Source organism: Paraphaeosphaeria sporulosa (genome assembly GCF_001642045.1).
Source record: "Paraphaeosphaeria sporulosa strain AP3s5-JAC2a unplaced genomic scaffold CC84scaffold_1, whole genome shotgun sequence".
Lineage (NCBI taxonomy): Eukaryota > Fungi > Ascomycota > Dothideomycetes > Pleosporales > Didymosphaeriaceae > Paraphaeosphaeria > Paraphaeosphaeria sporulosa.
In genome coordinates, this window is record NW_017253360.1 from 583,251 (window position 1) to 600,031 (window position 16,781).

At 52.8% G+C, this 16,781-nt stretch overlaps 9 protein-coding genes across 9 annotated transcripts; 3 read left to right on the forward strand and 6 right to left on the reverse strand.

The window, feature by feature from the left end:
* Position 1: 1 nt before the first annotated feature.
* Positions 2 to 857, reverse strand: CC84DRAFT_1133033 (Isochorismatase hydrolase; the record flags this gene model as incomplete). The annotated part of the gene is made up of 3 exons (XM_018175959.1): positions 2 to 281; positions 337 to 459; positions 556 to 857. The coding sequence occupies 3 exons, from the start codon at positions 855 to 857 to the stop codon at positions 2 to 4; spliced, it is 705 nt and encodes a 234-aa protein (XP_018041705.1).
* Positions 858 to 2,098: 1,241 nt separating this feature from the next.
* CC84DRAFT_1158888 (uncharacterized protein) lies at positions 2,099 to 3,872 on the reverse strand. Its single transcript, XM_018177093.1, has one exon. It carries the CDS (start codon positions 3,507 to 3,509, stop codon positions 2,193 to 2,195), a length of 1,317 nt encoding a protein of 438 aa, XP_018041706.1. The 5' UTR covers positions 3,510 to 3,872; the 3' UTR covers positions 2,099 to 2,192.
* Positions 3,736 to 4,518, forward strand: CC84DRAFT_12831 (uncharacterized protein). The gene has a single exon (XM_018185356.1). The coding sequence runs from the start codon at positions 3,962 to 3,964 to the stop codon at positions 4,409 to 4,411; it is 450 nt and encodes a 149-aa protein (XP_018041707.1). The 5' UTR covers positions 3,736 to 3,961; the 3' UTR covers positions 4,412 to 4,518.
* Positions 4,519 to 5,264: 746 nt separating this feature from the next.
* Positions 5,265 to 6,563, forward strand: CC84DRAFT_1200641 (uncharacterized protein). Its single transcript, XM_018181675.1, has one exon. It carries the CDS (start codon positions 5,332 to 5,334, stop codon positions 6,157 to 6,159), a length of 828 nt encoding a protein of 275 aa, XP_018041708.1. The 5' UTR covers positions 5,265 to 5,331; the 3' UTR covers positions 6,160 to 6,563.
* Positions 6,564 to 6,986: 423 nt separating this feature from the next.
* Positions 6,987 to 7,685, reverse strand: CC84DRAFT_1211005 (uncharacterized protein; the record flags this gene model as incomplete). Its single annotated transcript, XM_018182339.1, has 1 exon — positions 6,987 to 7,685. One exon carries the CDS (start codon positions 7,683 to 7,685, stop codon positions 6,987 to 6,989), a length of 699 nt encoding a protein of 232 aa, XP_018041709.1.
* A 969-nt stretch (positions 7,686 to 8,654) lies between these two features.
* CC84DRAFT_1211006 (SET domain-containing protein) lies at positions 8,655 to 9,578 on the forward strand (the record flags this gene model as incomplete). The annotated part of the gene is made up of 1 exon (XM_018182340.1): positions 8,655 to 9,578. The coding sequence occupies one exon, from the start codon at positions 8,655 to 8,657 to the stop codon at positions 9,576 to 9,578; it is 924 nt and encodes a 307-aa protein (XP_018041710.1).
* A 111-nt stretch (positions 9,579 to 9,689) lies between these two features.
* Positions 9,690 to 11,355, reverse strand: CC84DRAFT_12844 (uncharacterized protein). Its single transcript, XM_018185358.1, has 3 exons — positions 10,959 to 11,355; positions 10,704 to 10,905; positions 9,690 to 10,652 (listed from the first exon to the last, which is right to left on the reverse strand). The coding sequence occupies exons 1-3, from the start codon at positions 11,157 to 11,159 to the stop codon at positions 9,802 to 9,804; spliced, it is 1,254 nt and encodes a 417-aa protein (XP_018041711.1). The 5' UTR covers positions 11,160 to 11,355; the 3' UTR covers positions 9,690 to 9,801.
* Positions 11,356 to 12,832, reverse strand: CC84DRAFT_12843 (uncharacterized protein). The gene is made up of 5 exons (XM_018185357.1): positions 12,390 to 12,832; positions 12,248 to 12,327; positions 11,888 to 12,141; positions 11,760 to 11,834; positions 11,356 to 11,703 (listed from the first exon to the last, which is right to left on the reverse strand). Exons 1-5 carry the CDS (start codon positions 12,630 to 12,632, stop codon positions 11,552 to 11,554), a joined length of 804 nt encoding a protein of 267 aa, XP_018041712.1. The 5' UTR covers positions 12,633 to 12,832; the 3' UTR covers positions 11,356 to 11,551.
* A 10-nt stretch (positions 12,833 to 12,842) lies between these two features.
* CC84DRAFT_1253825 (uncharacterized protein) lies at positions 12,843 to 16,678 on the reverse strand. The gene is made up of 4 exons (XM_018184408.1): positions 15,761 to 16,678; positions 15,363 to 15,706; positions 13,439 to 15,312; positions 12,843 to 13,388 (listed from the first exon to the last, which is right to left on the reverse strand). Exons 1-4 carry the CDS (start codon positions 16,367 to 16,369, stop codon positions 13,021 to 13,023), a joined length of 3,195 nt encoding a protein of 1,064 aa, XP_018041713.1. The 5' UTR covers positions 16,370 to 16,678; the 3' UTR covers positions 12,843 to 13,020.
* Between the last annotated feature and the right edge of the window lie 103 nt (positions 16,679 to 16,781).

Below are 16,781 nucleotides of genomic sequence, written 5' to 3' on the forward strand. Positions count from 1 at the left end.
CTTAAATGTACTTCTCCGACCCAGGAAGCACCGTTCCGTTCTGCAAGATAGCACTGGCATGCCCTCTCATCAGGTAGCCATATGCGGGCATGTAGTCGTTTATGATGGGGACGATCTTCTCGACTCCTGGAAGCGGATTCCTCCAGTCTCGCATGAGGTCCGCCAGGATGGCAAAGAAGGAAACGAGGTGCACACCTGCAGCTTGCATGCGGAGGTTTGCCGTGTCGCGAGCGAGTGTGCTGGTGGTGCCGCTGGCTTCGACGTTGGCAAAGACAGAGTAACTTGTTTAATTAGCTTTGGCGAAGGTGGGAAGCAGTGGTGGGACTCCAGACTAACCCCTCAGAGCGGAGAGACAGTGCAAGAAAAGCCGTGCATACATCCGTCACAATGCCGCCGATGATGAGTTGCTTCTTGCCAGTGGCGCGGACCGCAGCGCGGAATTCTGGGCTATCCCAAGCACTATTCACGCACAAATGTTAGCATACTCATGTTGTGTACAAATCATCTTGGGTCCTACGGTCTCACTGGGCAGACGACCTCTTCGTTCTAACTTACTTGATCTCCCCCTTTCGCTGCACAACTTGAACGTCGGGATACAAATCCAGAATCTCCTTCGGCAGATGCCCATTTGGACCCGTCTCTGCGGAGGTAGTCATAACTACTGGGAGCTCGAAGAGTTTCCCAAGCGTTGCGTGTCCGATCATGTTCTGTCTGAAAATGGTAGGGTCCCAGTCGCGGGTTAGCTCATACAGACCGACTTGGTGATCGACGATGAGGAGGGCGGAGTCATTCTGGCTAAGGCGCTCTGCTGTCAAGTCAGTGGATGTTGTAATGTGGCCTGATGGTACTGTGCTCATGTCCCGTCTAAGGACGCGAAGGATGCTGCAGAGGAACATCTGGGTCGGAAGCGGGAAACTTGCCCCACGGAAGCCAGTCGCCGGACAGAGCAGGCTTTGAAGTAGGGTCACATTGACCGAGAATGCTTAGAGTCAAAAGCATGAGGGTGGTGGAGGATTTCATTCTGAGCTATCAGCCAAAAAGAGGACAGTGATGTTGCGAAGATTGTATTCGGGTGTCCAATGTTAGAGCTCGATGAGGAGTTAACACGGTCTGGCGGATCCAAAGCATTTATACTCAGATCTCCTCTTACAAGAGGTTCTGGAATTAACCTTGTGGTTCTCGTCCTCTTTCTAGATCGAGACCCTCCTAACCATCTTCTGTGCAAGACTCTCTCCCCCAACCTCGCTAAGCACCATGTAGAGCATCAATCCGCCTGGGATACACAAAAGCCCTGCGCGCGACTTCGAGACCCATCTTGGCAAGACCTATCGGAGTACCAAAGGTTTCCTCGCCAAGTGCTTTTGTTAGTGTTTACAAATGGATACCACAGGCACGGATCCACGCATCCGACTCGGATGGTAATTATCTAGGTCCCCGCTAGACGAATTTGCTTACAGTTACCTGAGCGAACGGAAGGAACAAAAAGGCTAGTTACCCAATCCCGTGGTCTTTATCCCGACTGATCGCCTCCGGTGTAAGCTGTAGCCAAGACTTGAACGAGCTACACTACGAAAATGGAAAGAGGTGAGACGCGGATCGCTTCCTTCGACATCTCATCAAATTCTTACGGAAACTTCGTTGTGCAACACATCGACATCAAGCCGATTACTAAAGGCGATGAGGTTGGCGTCGACGTCGGTTCGGTAATGCAAGCGATCCGCAGCGGAAAACTCCCGCACACGTGCGAGATGGCTACCGACAACGAGCTCTACTTCTCCATGTCGACGAGGCGCTACGTGAACGGCGCTACGTGAACCACGCTGTGTGACTTGAGGTCGTGCGCACACTCTTTTTCATACGTTTGGCAGTCCACGAAGGGCAGTATTGCAAACGACCACTGCATGATTGCGACATCGAGAGAGTGGGACGAGGGAGGGTGAAGTGATCATTCGGAACAGGACATTTCTCTTATTAACGACGTCCAGCACACGATCACAAAGCACATCAGACGTGAGGCAAAGAGTATCTTCTCAGTAAAGAGGTTCAGTTGGTATCTGCATAAAAAGAGGAAAATCGTGACGCAAGAGGCTATCTACCCAGCGTAATCATACAGTCCATCTCCCCTAGTGAGACCCCAAAAGATCAGCACTATTTTCCATCTGCAAGGTTCTCATCGCCTCGCCTAGCCTAGCCTAAAAACCCAGAGCTTTGTTGAAAGAGTCCGCCGCCGCCTGTCCCTTGAGGCCAGAGGACTTAACTGCAGCATCAGCCTGGTCGCACTTGTCAACGGCGGCTTGGTCTGCCTTGCACTTGTTCACGAGCTGGTCGCAAATGAAGCTGGAGATGACTCCGATTCCAAGAGCTGAACCGTGGGGGAAGTTGGTCAAGTCAGTCGCCTCAAAAGCAGCCTCTTGACGGCCGTCAGAGGGGGTCTGCGAGAACGTGATCGTGGGGTCGGTGCAAGATCCGAAAGAAGCAGCTCCAGTGGCAGCTCCAGTGGCAGCTCCCGTGGCAGCTCCGGCAGCAGCTCCGGCAGCAGCTCCGGCAGCAGCTCCGGCAGCAGCGTTGTTACCAGATTTGGCGTTGTTACCAGATTTGGCATTGTTACCAGATTTGGCATTGTTACCAGAGTTGTTTGAAGCATTGCCACCTGCAGAAGCAGTGCCGTTCGCAGCACCAGCACCAGCAGCGGCACCAGCACCACAAGCGGCGTTGTTGGCATTGTTGTTGGCATTGTTGTTCGCATTTCCTTTGCTCTGATTTGCTTTGCCGCTACCTGCTTTGCCGCTACCTGCGTTGGCAGTTCCATTTCCGGCCGCAGATCCAGCACCACCCTGAGCGGCAGCGAGGGCCTCGGCCTCAGTCAGATCATTGACGCGAAGGCCGAGGGTGTTGATGCAACCCGCATCGTCGGCATCGTCATCACAGGTGTTACCCTTCGCAGTGGGGTCGCCAATCTGGCCGGGCGCGAAAGTCGAGGCCTCGTTGGCGAGAGTTGGGTCGCCACCGATGGCACTGATCTGCGCGGCCAGTTCGGTTGCAATCTGCTTGTTAAGGGCAGCGGCACCGTTCGAGGCAGGGTCCTGATGCTGCTGCAGGGCAGCGATCTCAGGGTTGACTGCCTTGATGGAGGTGCATGGCACAGAGGCAAGGCCAACGGAACCAGTGTTGCGCTCCAAGGCGCGGTAGATCAGAGCAAAGGTCATGCCGTTGACATCGCCAGCCGCCTTGGCGTTGGTGAACGCCTGGTCGGCTGTGGCTTGCTGGAGACAATCGGGATCAGCAATACTCCCGGCACCCTCCGCAGCAGCCTTGGCTCCGAGAAGACCGAAGACAGGGTCCTGGATCTTGTCCGGGTTGTTCAAGTTCAGAGATTTGGTAACCTCGAGGTTGACGTTCCTGTGGGCGTGTTCCTGGGGAACTTCGCGCTTCTCGAAGCTGTACCTGTTGACGCCAGGACGGGCGAGTACTGCACCGACGAGGGAAAGAGCGATGATAGACTGCTTCATTTTGAGATCGATATCGTCGTTATATCGTTACTTTGAGGGAATGTGGTATTGGTAAAAGTTGTACAGCGAAAAGGACCGGCCGAGATTGGTTCTCCAGGAACGATAGAATAGAATGCGAAGTGAAGGAATAGACGATTAAACGACAGACTCTTGTAAGCTGCAGATGCTTGATGGGATGGGAGTCAGGCAACGAGAGCGCATTGTTCTTATATACAGGCAAAGATGCCTGACACAGTTTGACAGCCGCCACAGCGCCCGTCTTCGCGCTCCGCGATGCGTGGAGGCGCCAAACAGTGTGTCGTCGCATAATGGAGCCTCCTGGATACGAAAGGACGTGATCGATCCTCCGAGCTTCGCTCAGTGATGTGCGCAAGCATGTTGACCGTGAATCCGGTCGAGCTTTCCCATCTTTGGCACGGAGAGCTTGGCGCGATGAACGGTGATTGGTGGAGATGGCCAAGCTTCGAACCGCGCACCTCAAACGTTACGGAAAGCTTGGAGACAACACCTGCTTCATGTCTGTCGAGCAAACCACAATGACACCGGGACCTAAGCTATACACGGCGCTGTTAAGGGCACTCGGGGGAAATGATGAGGCAATTCGCGTTCTGGCTACGGAATCTTCTCCAGGTGTTCCTCGCGACCGCGCACACGGGTCGGTCAACGCCTCGGCCCTGCCAGTTCTGGAAGTTAAACGCTCAGAAAACAACATCAGGCCATTTTGTCCAGGTTGCGTGGTTTCGAAGCTGTTGGGATTCAACCATCACGAGCAATTGACCATTGACCTTGGCTCGAATGCCCTCGGGATTAACAACGACCTTGCGCAACGGCATCGCAAAGGAGGGTCCACAGCATCAATGGCCTTTCAGAACCAGCGCCTGCATCTCTGTTACCCGGTTTGAAGTTTGATTAGCCGTTATGCTTACCATAGCGACCACGTTGTAGTGGACACCATGGCGCGTTGCTCATGCGATGGTGCGGGCAAGATCTGACGAGGGCGATCAACGGACGCACTTTGTTGTTGAGACCCCACCGCAGTTCGGAGAACCCGCACTCGGGTTTCCCAGAAAGCAGTCTGCCCGATCCACCTGATTCCTGAAGTCTTTGACGGTGAGCCTCAGAGCGCATGGTGGCTGACGTATTTGGCGCAAGGCGGATTGTTAAACGCTTCGTCTGATGCATGTATGGCATATGCTTCCTGACAACTTCGGATACGTGAAGGCCGATGCACACTTCTCAGGTCCCAGGTCAATATTAAAACGAGGGTGATCAATAAGCCGCGCGCGTTGGCCATTGCCGAAGGGTCTTTACACCTTCATCAACATCTCGAAGCCAGAACCGAAGCACGGATCACTCATCACCCAGTCGCTTGCCCAGCGCTCGAACGGTTCACGTCTCAAACCCCTTCCAGCGAGGCGTGGGGTATATTCTCCGCTTCAGCCACCTGACCTCCTTCAACCCGCGTCATAAGTCTTTTTGGCGCACCAAAAATTCGCCAGGAGTACCCCTGGTTTGATCTGTGCAGGGCCATGTGCCGTCACGGCTCGACTCGCATCCATCTCCCCAACTCTCCAAGGCCATGGCGATAATTGCTTCGCATCACAATACTCTCGACAACCAATCTTAGCATTACGGTTCGCTCGACTTGATAAGAGTTGACTTGGTCACGTCTCGTACTCCGTCATTGCTGCATCGCTTAGCCATCTCACTTAGTTTGCGCCCCTCTGCATCATACCATCTTATTCGGGTCGAAACGCGTTGCTTTTACCCGGCCAAACCTGTCGTACTACACATTCCTTCACATTTTGGGTCCACAATCGAAATGACTAAGCCTAAGTCAAGAACTATCTCAGCACCTTTTGACGCACGGCATGTCGGTGGCGTGAGCATACCAGGAGCGACAGTGCCTATTGTTGGCATCGAACGCTCCTCTACCTCATTGGAGCCGGACAACGCGCCCTCGCATACATTTGTAGCCCACGGCAACATTGAAGTGCCTCGAAGATCCCACACGATTGCTTCAACGCTAGGCCGGCCAAGCTTGACGCTGAAGACTTCCATATCGCTGTTGAGGGGGCGGTCGAATTCGAATGCTCAGGCACCTGAGCCAACAGACGGGAGCTTGAAAGGCGAGATGTCAGTACATAGTTTAAGAAAGAAGACGAGCACATCACGGTTCTGGCAGAAGGCGCACCACGAATCACCAGTGGCAGAGTCTCCAAAAGAAGACAAAGGGGCGATGAGGGCATTCCCGCCGCACAAGGAAACACCTGTTCTTAGGACCAAGCCTTCTCATCCATTTATGCCCTCCTTACCGACAGCAAATCCATATGTGTATCAGGCCCCACCAGTGCCTTCGCCTCCGCCACCACCGGCCTCTGAGTTGCGACAGACTCCACCACAGAGGGCACCCACTCAGAAGAAGCTTCCCGTTGTTCGATCGAAGCGTGCAGACTCAGGGACAGCCATAGATTTCGATGATGTGCCGGCTGAAGAGCGACCACTGGGCTTTCGAGAAATCCTAGCCGTTTCTAGCTTCTCGGAAAGAATGGCTCTCTACAAGAAGACGAGGGACTATTGGGCGCATGCCGACCACGGCTTGGTTGAGTGGGTGGATAGGTCAAGACCAAGGCCATCGTTCCGAGTGTAGCCGTCCGCCGTAAGGGCGATTACGATTCGATGTTCGCTTAGGTTCTGAAAGGCATGAACCTCATGGAGAAGTGGGGAATTCTCGAGGGAAGCTTCTCCCTTCTCCCTTCTTTCTTCTTGAAAACATCCAGTGATGTAGCACGCATCCAATAAAGTTTAATCCGATACCCCTTGTATAGCGCTGGTAGCTATGTTACATGTATATTATGCTTGAGCGTTTGGATTTCATTGGGGTTCAAGAGGGATAGATGTCAGCGTATGGTACTTTACGAAGAGATGTGCTAGCATCGCAAGGGACACTCAAGAGGGTGCGATGAGCTACGAGGATATAAGAAGTCACTCGTTTCATCTTTGCTCTTTCTCACTGTCCTAATCATCGTTGAAATACGAGCAGGATTGCACGTGACAATTCTCTGATGTGGCATAGTCCGACTAAGCCGTATGTTTAGAGTCATTCGCTCAACCAAAGTACCGTATGCAGTCACCAAATTCATCGAAGATTCACAAACTTTCAATTTGAGCCCATGTTGCACACCCTCGTTTGAGGCACCCTGGTCCTCTACTCAGTGCGCCAAACGATCCATCATCTAAGCTCAATGCCAAAAGGCCGCGAGAGATTCTCGAGGTAATTGAGCTTTGACTTACCATACCACGTGCATCTAATCGTGTACTATCCCAGCCATGTATTTCGATAGAAGTCCTGGCACACACGAAACTTCATCTTGGAACCCTCGGGCGGCGTCCAGTAGCCGCTATAGAGACCCATGTCACTATCGCCTTTCCAGCGACAGCCTTCGTCGACATAATCTTTGAAGTTCCACAATCCCTCTAGACAATTAGTGAACAGGTCCACAAGACGAAGCTCGGGAAGCATGTCCTCGTGCTCCATAAGTGTCTTAAGATAACGGTAGATAATTTGCACCGATCAAGGATAGGTGACCCCAGCGTCGGTGGTAGGAACCCCAACTTCAGGCTAGGAAGCAGGTACATAGGTCCCTCCGTACTCTCGGGAGTAACTGCTTCACCGTTGATTACGTTCCTCACGTGCTGGTTGAACAGCTGCTCGGGTATTTTGAGCGCCTCCAACCGATGGAAAGTGGACAAATTGGGAATCAGCGCATACCAGATTCCGTTTTGGTTGAATTTCCCGGGTAGCAGTGGCGTTTCCAAGGTGTCGAGATGAGGCTCGAGTGATGGTCCTAGCGAGGCAAATAGGTTGAGCAACAAATCTTCGTAGAGATAACGGGCTCTCTCTAAGTCCATGCCATTGTAGACTTCGACGGAGCGCACGGCTTCGAAAAGATCAAGAACAAACGTCAATACCTGTAGGAAGCCCTCGGGAGGGGCATATGTGTCGCTGAAAGCAAATCGCGAGGTTTTCACATGCTTGGTCTTGGTGAACGGCAGCTCGTCGTGGGCCGCTCGGCCACGCAAATGGTGAATACCTGCTTTCTTCACATGGGGCAGATCAACCAGGACCAAGACATCGTAGGGTCCGCAAACAGGCAGACTGATATAGTGGAGCATTTCGAACGCTGCGGGTGGATAGAGTAGGTTTGACCGGATTAGTAGAGGTGAAGGTCCTGTTTCACGGCGGTAGTCTCCCATATATTCGAACTTGTGTACGTCGGAGTGGATGTCCCAAAGCCTCAAGCACTGAAGCTTTGGCATTAATGCCAGAAGCGCGTTGCACAACAAGTGCAGCTGATGACTCGACATACTAAACCCCTTCTCGCTTGGTGATGTCCAGCGCTTGCGTAGTCCTGGTGATTGTTATTGAAGACGGAGACATCATCTACGGGAAATGCGTATATCAATGGCTGTGAGTCTTTACGTCGATTCAATCTATAGGATACTTAATACACATATCGCGATAGATTGTTCTCTAAACAACCGCATATTCGAGATCGAAGTGCTGTTGTCCAAATGTTTTGGGGGCCGAGTTGATGTCCCGACTCCAAGCACAGGAAATTTCCTACACTTATACTATAAGTATGCGGTGGACAATTACTATGAAGCTACCATATTTTCTTCTTGTTAAATGAGATAAATGACTCCCTGGAACAAACTTTGCAATGTGTTCCTTGATCAATCTTCACGGTCGCTGACCGACAAAAGTTCTCTAAATCATCGATATACTATATCTGCTCTCTAATCGCTACTACATTCGTGTTCCATAGAAACCAGCAAATCGTGAGGTATCTTGGGGCTGACGCGAAGTTTTAGCTTCTGATGCGGTGATCGTCGCATGTCGAGGCCGCTGCAGCGCGACGCTACATGTATGAAACAACTTTCCGAAACATCAGCTCAATCCCCAGCCTCAACCCCAGATTAGAGATGTTCGTCTTGAACAACGCAATTTCTCATCACCTCAACTATTGAGCACTACTAACCACGATGCATATTCTACCATTCCTCCTGCCATTGCCCGCCCACTATGCAACATGTCCAACCCACCCCTTCCAAACACAATGTCCCTACCCACCTCTTCCTTACATGGTCGAACCAAGTCCCGGCAAGGGCCTCGGTGTTTTCGCAGCGCACACATTGGAGACCGGTTCAATCATCATGCGCGAGGCCCCCGTCATAACCATAAAACCTCCCAAACACGCCCCAGGCACAGGCTATCCACTACCCGTCATCTCCCAGCTCGTACACGCAGAATACAACCGCCTATCAGAAGCGCAAAAACACAGCGTCCTCGACCTGACCTACTCAGTCCTCCCAATCGACCTCCAAAGATACGGATCCAACCTCGACATCCTCGGACTCATCTTCCGCAACAACGCATACGACACAGGTTCCGAGATCGGACTGTTCCCCAAGATCGCGAGGATCAATCATTCATGCCGGCCGAATGCAGCTTATTACTGGAACGATAGGCTGAAGCGGCGTTTCGTGTACGCGACGCGCGAGATCGAGGCGGGAGAGGAGATCTTCGTGTCATTTATCTCGCTGCTCTTGCCCCGCGAGGAACGGCAGAAGAAGCTTGCACGGTACGGGTTCACCTGCACGTGTCCAGCGTGCTCGCAGCATCCAGTTGATCTGCATCGCTCGGACAGATCGCGCGTGGACATCGAGCAAGCTCTGCGTGCGTTCTCTGCACAGATGAACTTGACAGCACCCACGCACCCCTCCGCTATCAGGAAAGCGCGGAAGAACGCGGCGTCGAGTCTGGAGCTAGCTAGTCTGGTGGAGAAAGAGGGACTCGCAGATTACTATGCGCAGACGTATCGGATTACGGCGATCAGCCATGCGCGGATTGGTGACTGGGAGAAGGCGACTGTGTGGGCGAATGAGGGGTATAAGAGGAGGGTTATGGAAGATGCGGAGAGCGCGTGGACCATGGAGATGTATGAGTTGACGAGGCGCTTTGTGGAGAATTGGGAGGCTGAGTTGAGGGCCGGGATGGCAACTTGAAGAGATGAGTTGGGAGTCGTATAAGGTTATCAGGTTTGGCTTCACGATACCGAGGAGCAGGAACAATTGAGTCTGACATTGAGCTGTTCGTAGTGGTTGAAATGTACGATGTTGGGCATTGAGCAGCCGATGGAGCTCGTGTTCCGCGACGGACATTATAAGACTCAGTCGGATGCGGTGGATAGACCTCGATGTTTTCCTTTTTTTTATTTTATGCTTGCTCCTACTCTTCTGCAGAAGCAAGACTCCTCCTCCGAACCTCATTTTCCCCCTGTTCATCTCCCAGCAAACTGCTCTCTTCGTCGACAGCTTTGCTCCCTTTCTCCTTCACCGCATTCTTCTGCAGACTCACCCATACCGCAGCCCCGATGATCAGCACCGCGCCAAACAAACTCTCAAGCGGCGGCGTAGTCCCCCAAACAAGACGTTCCACAATCAGCGCAAAGACCAGCTGCAGATACGTAAGGTTAGTAGCCCGTCCACCCTTTTCTCTTTGCAAGCCCTCGGTGAGGAGGAACTGGAGTGCGAATCCTGCGAGTCCGATGATGGCGATGAGTCCCCACTGGCTTAGGTCTTCGGGCATGACGAACTGCAGGTCGGGATGAACGAGGATGATGAGCGCGGAGCCGATTGTGGAGAGGAATGCGAAATATGTTACGCTAATGAGGGAATGGGCGCGTTTGCCTATGACTCGAATGGTGGCATAGGCTGTTGATGCTCCAAAAGTTCCGAGGACAGCTAGAATGATGGCGATGGTTCTTTGCTCAGCCGAAACTGGAGGGAGAGAAGGCGCTTTTCCGCCCAGGATGCCGAAACTAAGTAGGCTCAACGAGCTGCTGTCTGGGCCTTCAACGGGCTCTGCTGGCTCGCCTGAGATTGGGTCAAGAGGTGCGCTGCGGAAAAGCCATGCTAGACGAGCGACGAACAGAACGCCAGTGAAGGCGAGGAGTCCGGCGAGTGCTTCTTTCACGGTGTAGGGTTCTCGCAGCCAGACCCAGCAGACCAGGGCTGTCATTGTGGGGACGATGAATGTGATCACCGTCGCGTCAGCAAACTCAAGCCAGGAGAGTGAGTCTATAAGCATACGTTAGGTCATGGACAACAGGGCTCGTCAACGTAACCTACAATAGAGACCAAAGAGCCCAATGAACCCCGCTGTTCCGCGGAGTATCAACAAGCCGGTCACGCCCTGGGATCTCGGGATCCTGTTATACCATATGTACAAGCAGCTCAAGATAGTTGTGCAGGACATGCGAACAAAGATGATCTGCAAGGCATGGAATTTAGTTTCGTAGCCCGTGGCCAGCAGTTTCGCTGCTGTGTTCATCTGTGAATGTCAGTGCTCTAACCCTAGGCAAACTTGGAGACGGTGTCGCGCACTACTGATCCACATGTCTGAGCCAAAAAGACAAGGAAAAGGCCGAAGTTCCTCTCGTAGAACTGCTTCAATTTTCGCCTCGCGCTAGGATGCTGAGTTTGTTCCTCTGCATCTTGAACTTGGTGGTCCGTGACTGCAGGGGTCGATCGATTGTCGTCTGGTCCTGCAGCTGAGGTCGCACCGTAGGACCTTGAGCCCCCCATATTTCGGATGTATGAAATATGGCTGGACGAAGGTTGCGGAAGTGGACTTTTGAGAGACCCACTACCGTCGGGTAATGCGTGCCGTCACTGGCCGGCTGACCACAGGCTAGTCCGAGTTGAACATAGTCACCAGACGCGCTAGGGTTTCGCTCTGCTTTCACTGCACCCAAAAACGACCTTCTGATGAGATGCTCCTCGCTAACACGGAAATAAACATGTTGAAGGCTTGTAGCCGATATGGGTTTGATTTCTGGCTGTGAGAGATGCTCACTTGACCTGGGACGAAACATGTAGTGAGAAGCCGATGAAGACATATTGTCCCTCGCCAAATCAGCAACAACATGAGAGAAATCCCGCTCAAAATCCCTCATCAGATCCGGTGATCTGCTTCATCAGAACGTAAAGACATTGTTCGCACCCCGGATTCTCTTCGCCGCACAAACAGGATTTCCAGGCGTTACCGCTGTGCCCTCAGCAATAACCTTGGGCCCGGGGACGGTGTAACCAGTAATAGCAGAGTGAATGTTGATCTTGATGCCAGGATCTAGACGCAGCAATCAGTGTTGGCCCTGCTCCCGCGTCAACCAAACAGTAACTCACCACTCGAGCCATACAGCCCCGGAATTTTCACCGTAGCCGGCGCTAGCGTTCCACTTCCCGTAACGGTAATCTGATCTTTTCATCGTCAGCCTAGCACTCCACAGCGATCACCACCACCGTGCACTTACAACAGCTCATATAGAACTGCGCCCCACCCGCGCTCTGCGCCGTATGCAGCGCGACCACCTCCGCCCTAACCAGGTAGTCCCCTGGGGCAAGGTCCTTCGGAACCTTGAAGTCGACCTTCCCACAGCACTTGTTCATGTCTTTGACGCCCCAGTAGTCGTTGTCTGCGGCACCCTTGTTGCCCGGTGCAGCCGCCCACCCGTTCTCATAGACTTTGAACCAGCCAGTCGAGCCGTCGGCTTTGGAGGCGTCGGGGCTATACTCGCGGGTGCCATGTTAGCTGAGTTACAAAAGTGGGCTTGGGTACAAGGTGGACATGTCTACGACATGGCGAATTTGTACTGGGAAGGGCAGGGTCGTACACTTTGCTCATATACACAAGGACAGGACCGTAGTGATTACCACCAATAGCTTCGTTCTTGCAGGAGCGGTCGCCGGGTTGCTGCAGACACCCCATTACTATTATTTTTTTCAAAGGTGCGTAGAATTCTTAATTAGACCTACCTGATGCATCTCCACCGTGAGAGTGTCGCCAGCGTTGACAGCACATTTTCCAGATACGCCAGCCGCGCCGCCAGCGTTGCAGCGCATGTCGTTGGAGCTTACGCTGGAGACGGGGCTGTTGCTTCGCGGTGTGCGGACGCAGGTGTTCGATTTGTCGACACCGTTGACCCACAGCTGCTGGAAGAGGGAGTGGCCGGCAGCATGTTGGAGGAGTAGGGTTGCGGGGAGGAAGGAGAGTCTCATGGTCGCGGGGGATTTGGTACCAGGTTGTGCTTGACGAACGAAGTAGATCGAAGGAGTAAAAGCTGTCAGCAGGTTCTTGGTGCGATATCCCCACGCGCAGTGCCAGCGTGATTGTATAAGGCCAACGTGCTTGCTCTCTCGGCAGTTCTAAAAGCGATCTATAGCACCTCATCTGACACTAGAAGACAAATTAATTAATCATATTATTGTGTAACATCAGTGGGCGCATTATTGAGCCCCATAAGCTCCAGTAGTATGATGTTGTTATACGACACCCAAATTGCCCCACAATAACCGAGATTGAGTATAGCAAGGAGCGATCATCCACGGATACTGTATGGAACCCTGCTACATGCTACATGGAGCAGCATCGAGGGTAGTGCTTTATTTAGTCCATATCGACGTCTCCACGTTCGAAGAAGCCAAACCAAGGACAGAGGTTCTTGTTGTATGCAAGAAAGCGTTCTTCCAAATGCTCCCTCCACCCATGTCGGATCAACACCGAAAAGAAGTCTGCCAGCGCACGCGCGAACTGACCACCCTCAAGCCACCCTCCTGTTTTTTCGATTGCCAGTGGAAGATCACGTAGCTTCCGACGTGCCTCAAGAGCGTTGCGCCATTCTTCCCTCCCTGGTATAGCCATGAGCATACGCGTGTGTTGTCGCCATTCTTCCCCAGGGCGACCATAGAATTGCGTATCATCTCGGAACTGCGCTAGAGCAGAATGTAGTACGACCCACAGCTTCAGGGCACGGCCTAATAATTCAGCAATGCGGTCATAGTCGATATATGCGGGTGTGACTCACGAGCTGTTGCACGTTGGGGGGCAGGTTGAGCCTTTTTGAAGGCGTTGAACTCCTGGTCCAACGAGTATTGGTTGAGTATGTTCTGCCATAGCGTGTTAAGTTGAGCAGAGCTGGGGTTTCCCGTAGCAAGTAAGTCTTCGAGTGCTTGGTGGGTAGAGAGCCGGTAGTGCTCATCCAGAGTTAGATCATTGCAGACGAAACTAGGCTCATCAAGCGCAATAGCCACATCGTCGCATGGCCCATCAAAGCCCTCTGGCTCGTCTGGCTCTTCGTCACTGTCGCTCTCTGAGCCCGAACTCAATTCTATAGGAGCATTTTGAGAGCCCTTTTGCTTCTCCTTTTTCACCTCCTTGCGTACGTGGGTTTCTGACTTGAAAAAAGGGTCGGATCCAGTGTCATCGGTTCCAGGCACTTCGACAAGGTCATCGGCTGCTGTACGGCTGCTGTTGACTGCAGTGTCGTCTTCAGCGTCGTTGGATCCAGGTAACTCAACGAAGTCTCCACTTTCCCTTTGTCCGTCTTTAGCTACACCGCTTTCACGTGTGTACAGAAAACGCGGCGAGGATTTTCCCTTTGTGAATACTGTCATTCTTATGATGTCATTGGGAAGATTCTCTCTTGTTTTCGTACAAGTTTTGAAACCGGACGTAGCTGGAGTTGGTGCCGAGACTGTTTTCGTTCTTGTTTTGAGTTTGTTTAGCTTGGTGATACTGCCGGCATAGCCGCCACATCGACCTGTGACACGGGGAGCTATGGGAGGTTTCTCGCGAAGACAAGGTGCAGGGGCTTCTGCCTCACCCAGCGATAGAAAATCGTCGCCGTCATACTTCACTGTGTCGCGTTTGCGACTTGGCTTCCCAGTCGCAACCGATGTGGGTTCCGTGGAGGATTTGGAGGATGCGTCCGCTTCTTTTCCCGTCTCGTTTTCGTCGCTTTCCCTGGATTCTGCATTGCCTGTAACCCGTCGTTTGGCGATGGAGCTTTCTAGGGCCGTCACTGGGACCCTATGACTAGATTCCGTGCTTGTGCGTTTTCGCTTGCTATCTGGGGTCACTATGGGTACACCATTGGAATGCGCCTTTTTGGTGCAGTTGGTCGTTAGGAGATTCGCTTTACTGCTCCCGCCACTGAAAGTGTCCGCACTTTGGTTTGACTTGAAAGAGGAGTCAACACTAGACTCAATAGGGGAGGCTTTATGGGATGATGGCATGCTTGCATCTGGTGTTATCGGCACCTTCAGGCACCCACGCGAGCGCCTTCTCGCTTGTTCTTCAAGGACTCTGGGATCCCCATATGGTATCGGGCCAGGGCCTTCGTACAGATCATAGTTGTCATTGAACGTATGATCTTGATGTGCGTCGGACTCCCGCGAATGGACATCTTGGTTAGGAAGGGGCAGAGGTACGGAATTCGGCAGAGGTCCAGGATTCGACAACACCGGGCGCGATTCACGGGTGAATGGCTTGACGCGAAAAGAATCAAGCCCCATGGGAGGGAGTTTCGACCGTGACTTCTTTTTGGGAACGCTATGAGAGTTCACTGCTACTGGGGGCTGGCCGCTCTTTGTCGTCTTGCTTTCTAGTGACGTGCTCGTACTGTGTCTTGATGCGGTGAGAGGCGGCTTAGCTGCGATCAAAGAACGCGGTGAAACGTCGGCACTGCTACCAGTATGCCTAGCCTGTGTTGTCCCGGGCACTTCAAGTTGCTGAGGATTACGTGGAACAGTTGCAATCGGCAAAAGATCGCGATCGTCTATACCCGCGGATGCAGGAACGGGGCTCGGGAAGACTTGCACGACGGCACGCGATTTTCTTTGGGCAGCAGTTATCTTTCTTAGACGGATAGCTAAATCAACCATCAGATAATAGAGAATGCTAAGAAGTTGTCAAACAGGAGTTCCCTCAAGTTGAGCCACAATACATACAATTCATCGTGTTCCGGAACTCCAGCTTGGAGAGGGCCGGAAGCAGAACGTTTGGGGTTGCGATTGCGAGGGGATGCCCAAATGTCGCCATAAACGCAATAGAGATTCAATGCATAGGGCCTCACAATATCCGGATCGTTCATGAAATTGCTCCACGAGTGTGCGGATGCACATCGCTTACTAGCAAGATCAAGTCCAGTAACAAGCTGCTTTGCGCGTTCGACGGCAACGTAATTGTCACCCTCGAGGCACAGGCCAAGAGCATCCTGGGTATCTTTAACTGAAGCGGACACGGACGCGGGGACTAAAGGCCCGTGAACGCCAAGTGGTTTCCCGGAGCGTACCTAGTGGCAAGTTAACACAGCAGACCTACGCAAAAGGTAGCTGACAAGACGAACCCGAAAGCCATCGTTAGCAATGCAAATCGTGCAGTAATCGCGGTCAGGCCCATTGGGGGACCTCATAAGAGATTTTCCACATCCAAAGTATCGGCATATTGTTTTCGGCCCTGTGAAAGTGGGCTGAGAGGATGTGACAGGGGTGGTTGGAGGTGTAGGAGCGGAGTGATTAGCGTAGTCAGCTACCGGTGGATGCGACGCGCGTGCCACGTTTCTTGAAGGTCTGTTCGAGTTTTCCGCCGGCCAAGGGTCCAGAAGGTAGCTAGAAGAAGTGTGAAGTGCGTCTACAGGGCCTGAATTAGAAGGTTTGGGGATCCGGCCGGCCTTTGGTGTTCGGGTACGTGGGACCGACTTTGCTGGCAGTGATGATTTGGGTATTGTGACTGGAACGAAGACATTGGCATTTGGATCTCTGTAGGCTAGCAGGAGTGCTGGCGATGGCGAGCCGGGTGGTGTCTGCGATTCCACGAACGCGTGATCAGCTCCCGGTGGATGGTAGCTAGAAGAAGTATGAGGTGCGTCTACAGGGCCTTGGTCGATTCGTTTGGGGTTCTGGCCTATATGGTCTAGGCGTAGGGAACTACCCAGGTGAGCAGGGTCAGCCTGCATGGCCAACTCTATACCCTCGCGAGATACTTTTCGCTTCAGTGGCGGGCGGGCCCGGCGATGCCTCGGGATCGGCGAGGAAAAGTCAAAATCGCAGGCACAGGTTGCACGATAGGATCTAGACAACGGGTAAGCCGTAGGCGTGCGCCTCCCAGGCGCCCACCATATGACTTGCGCTGCGCTCGAGGTATGTGCAAGCACACGTCCTCCTTGGCGGGCGTGGGTGGTACACAGTCCAGGAACGTCCCGCCAATGGAGCGGGTCCGAGCGCGGCTTTATCACGTGTCTGTACTCGTCCCAGGCCTCGCGCTCTACGTTGGGTCCTCTGAGCATTGCATGTCAGATCCCCTGACTGGCATACCTAATGTATGATGTAAAAGTCTTTACGGAAACAGATTACAACCTGATGAGACGC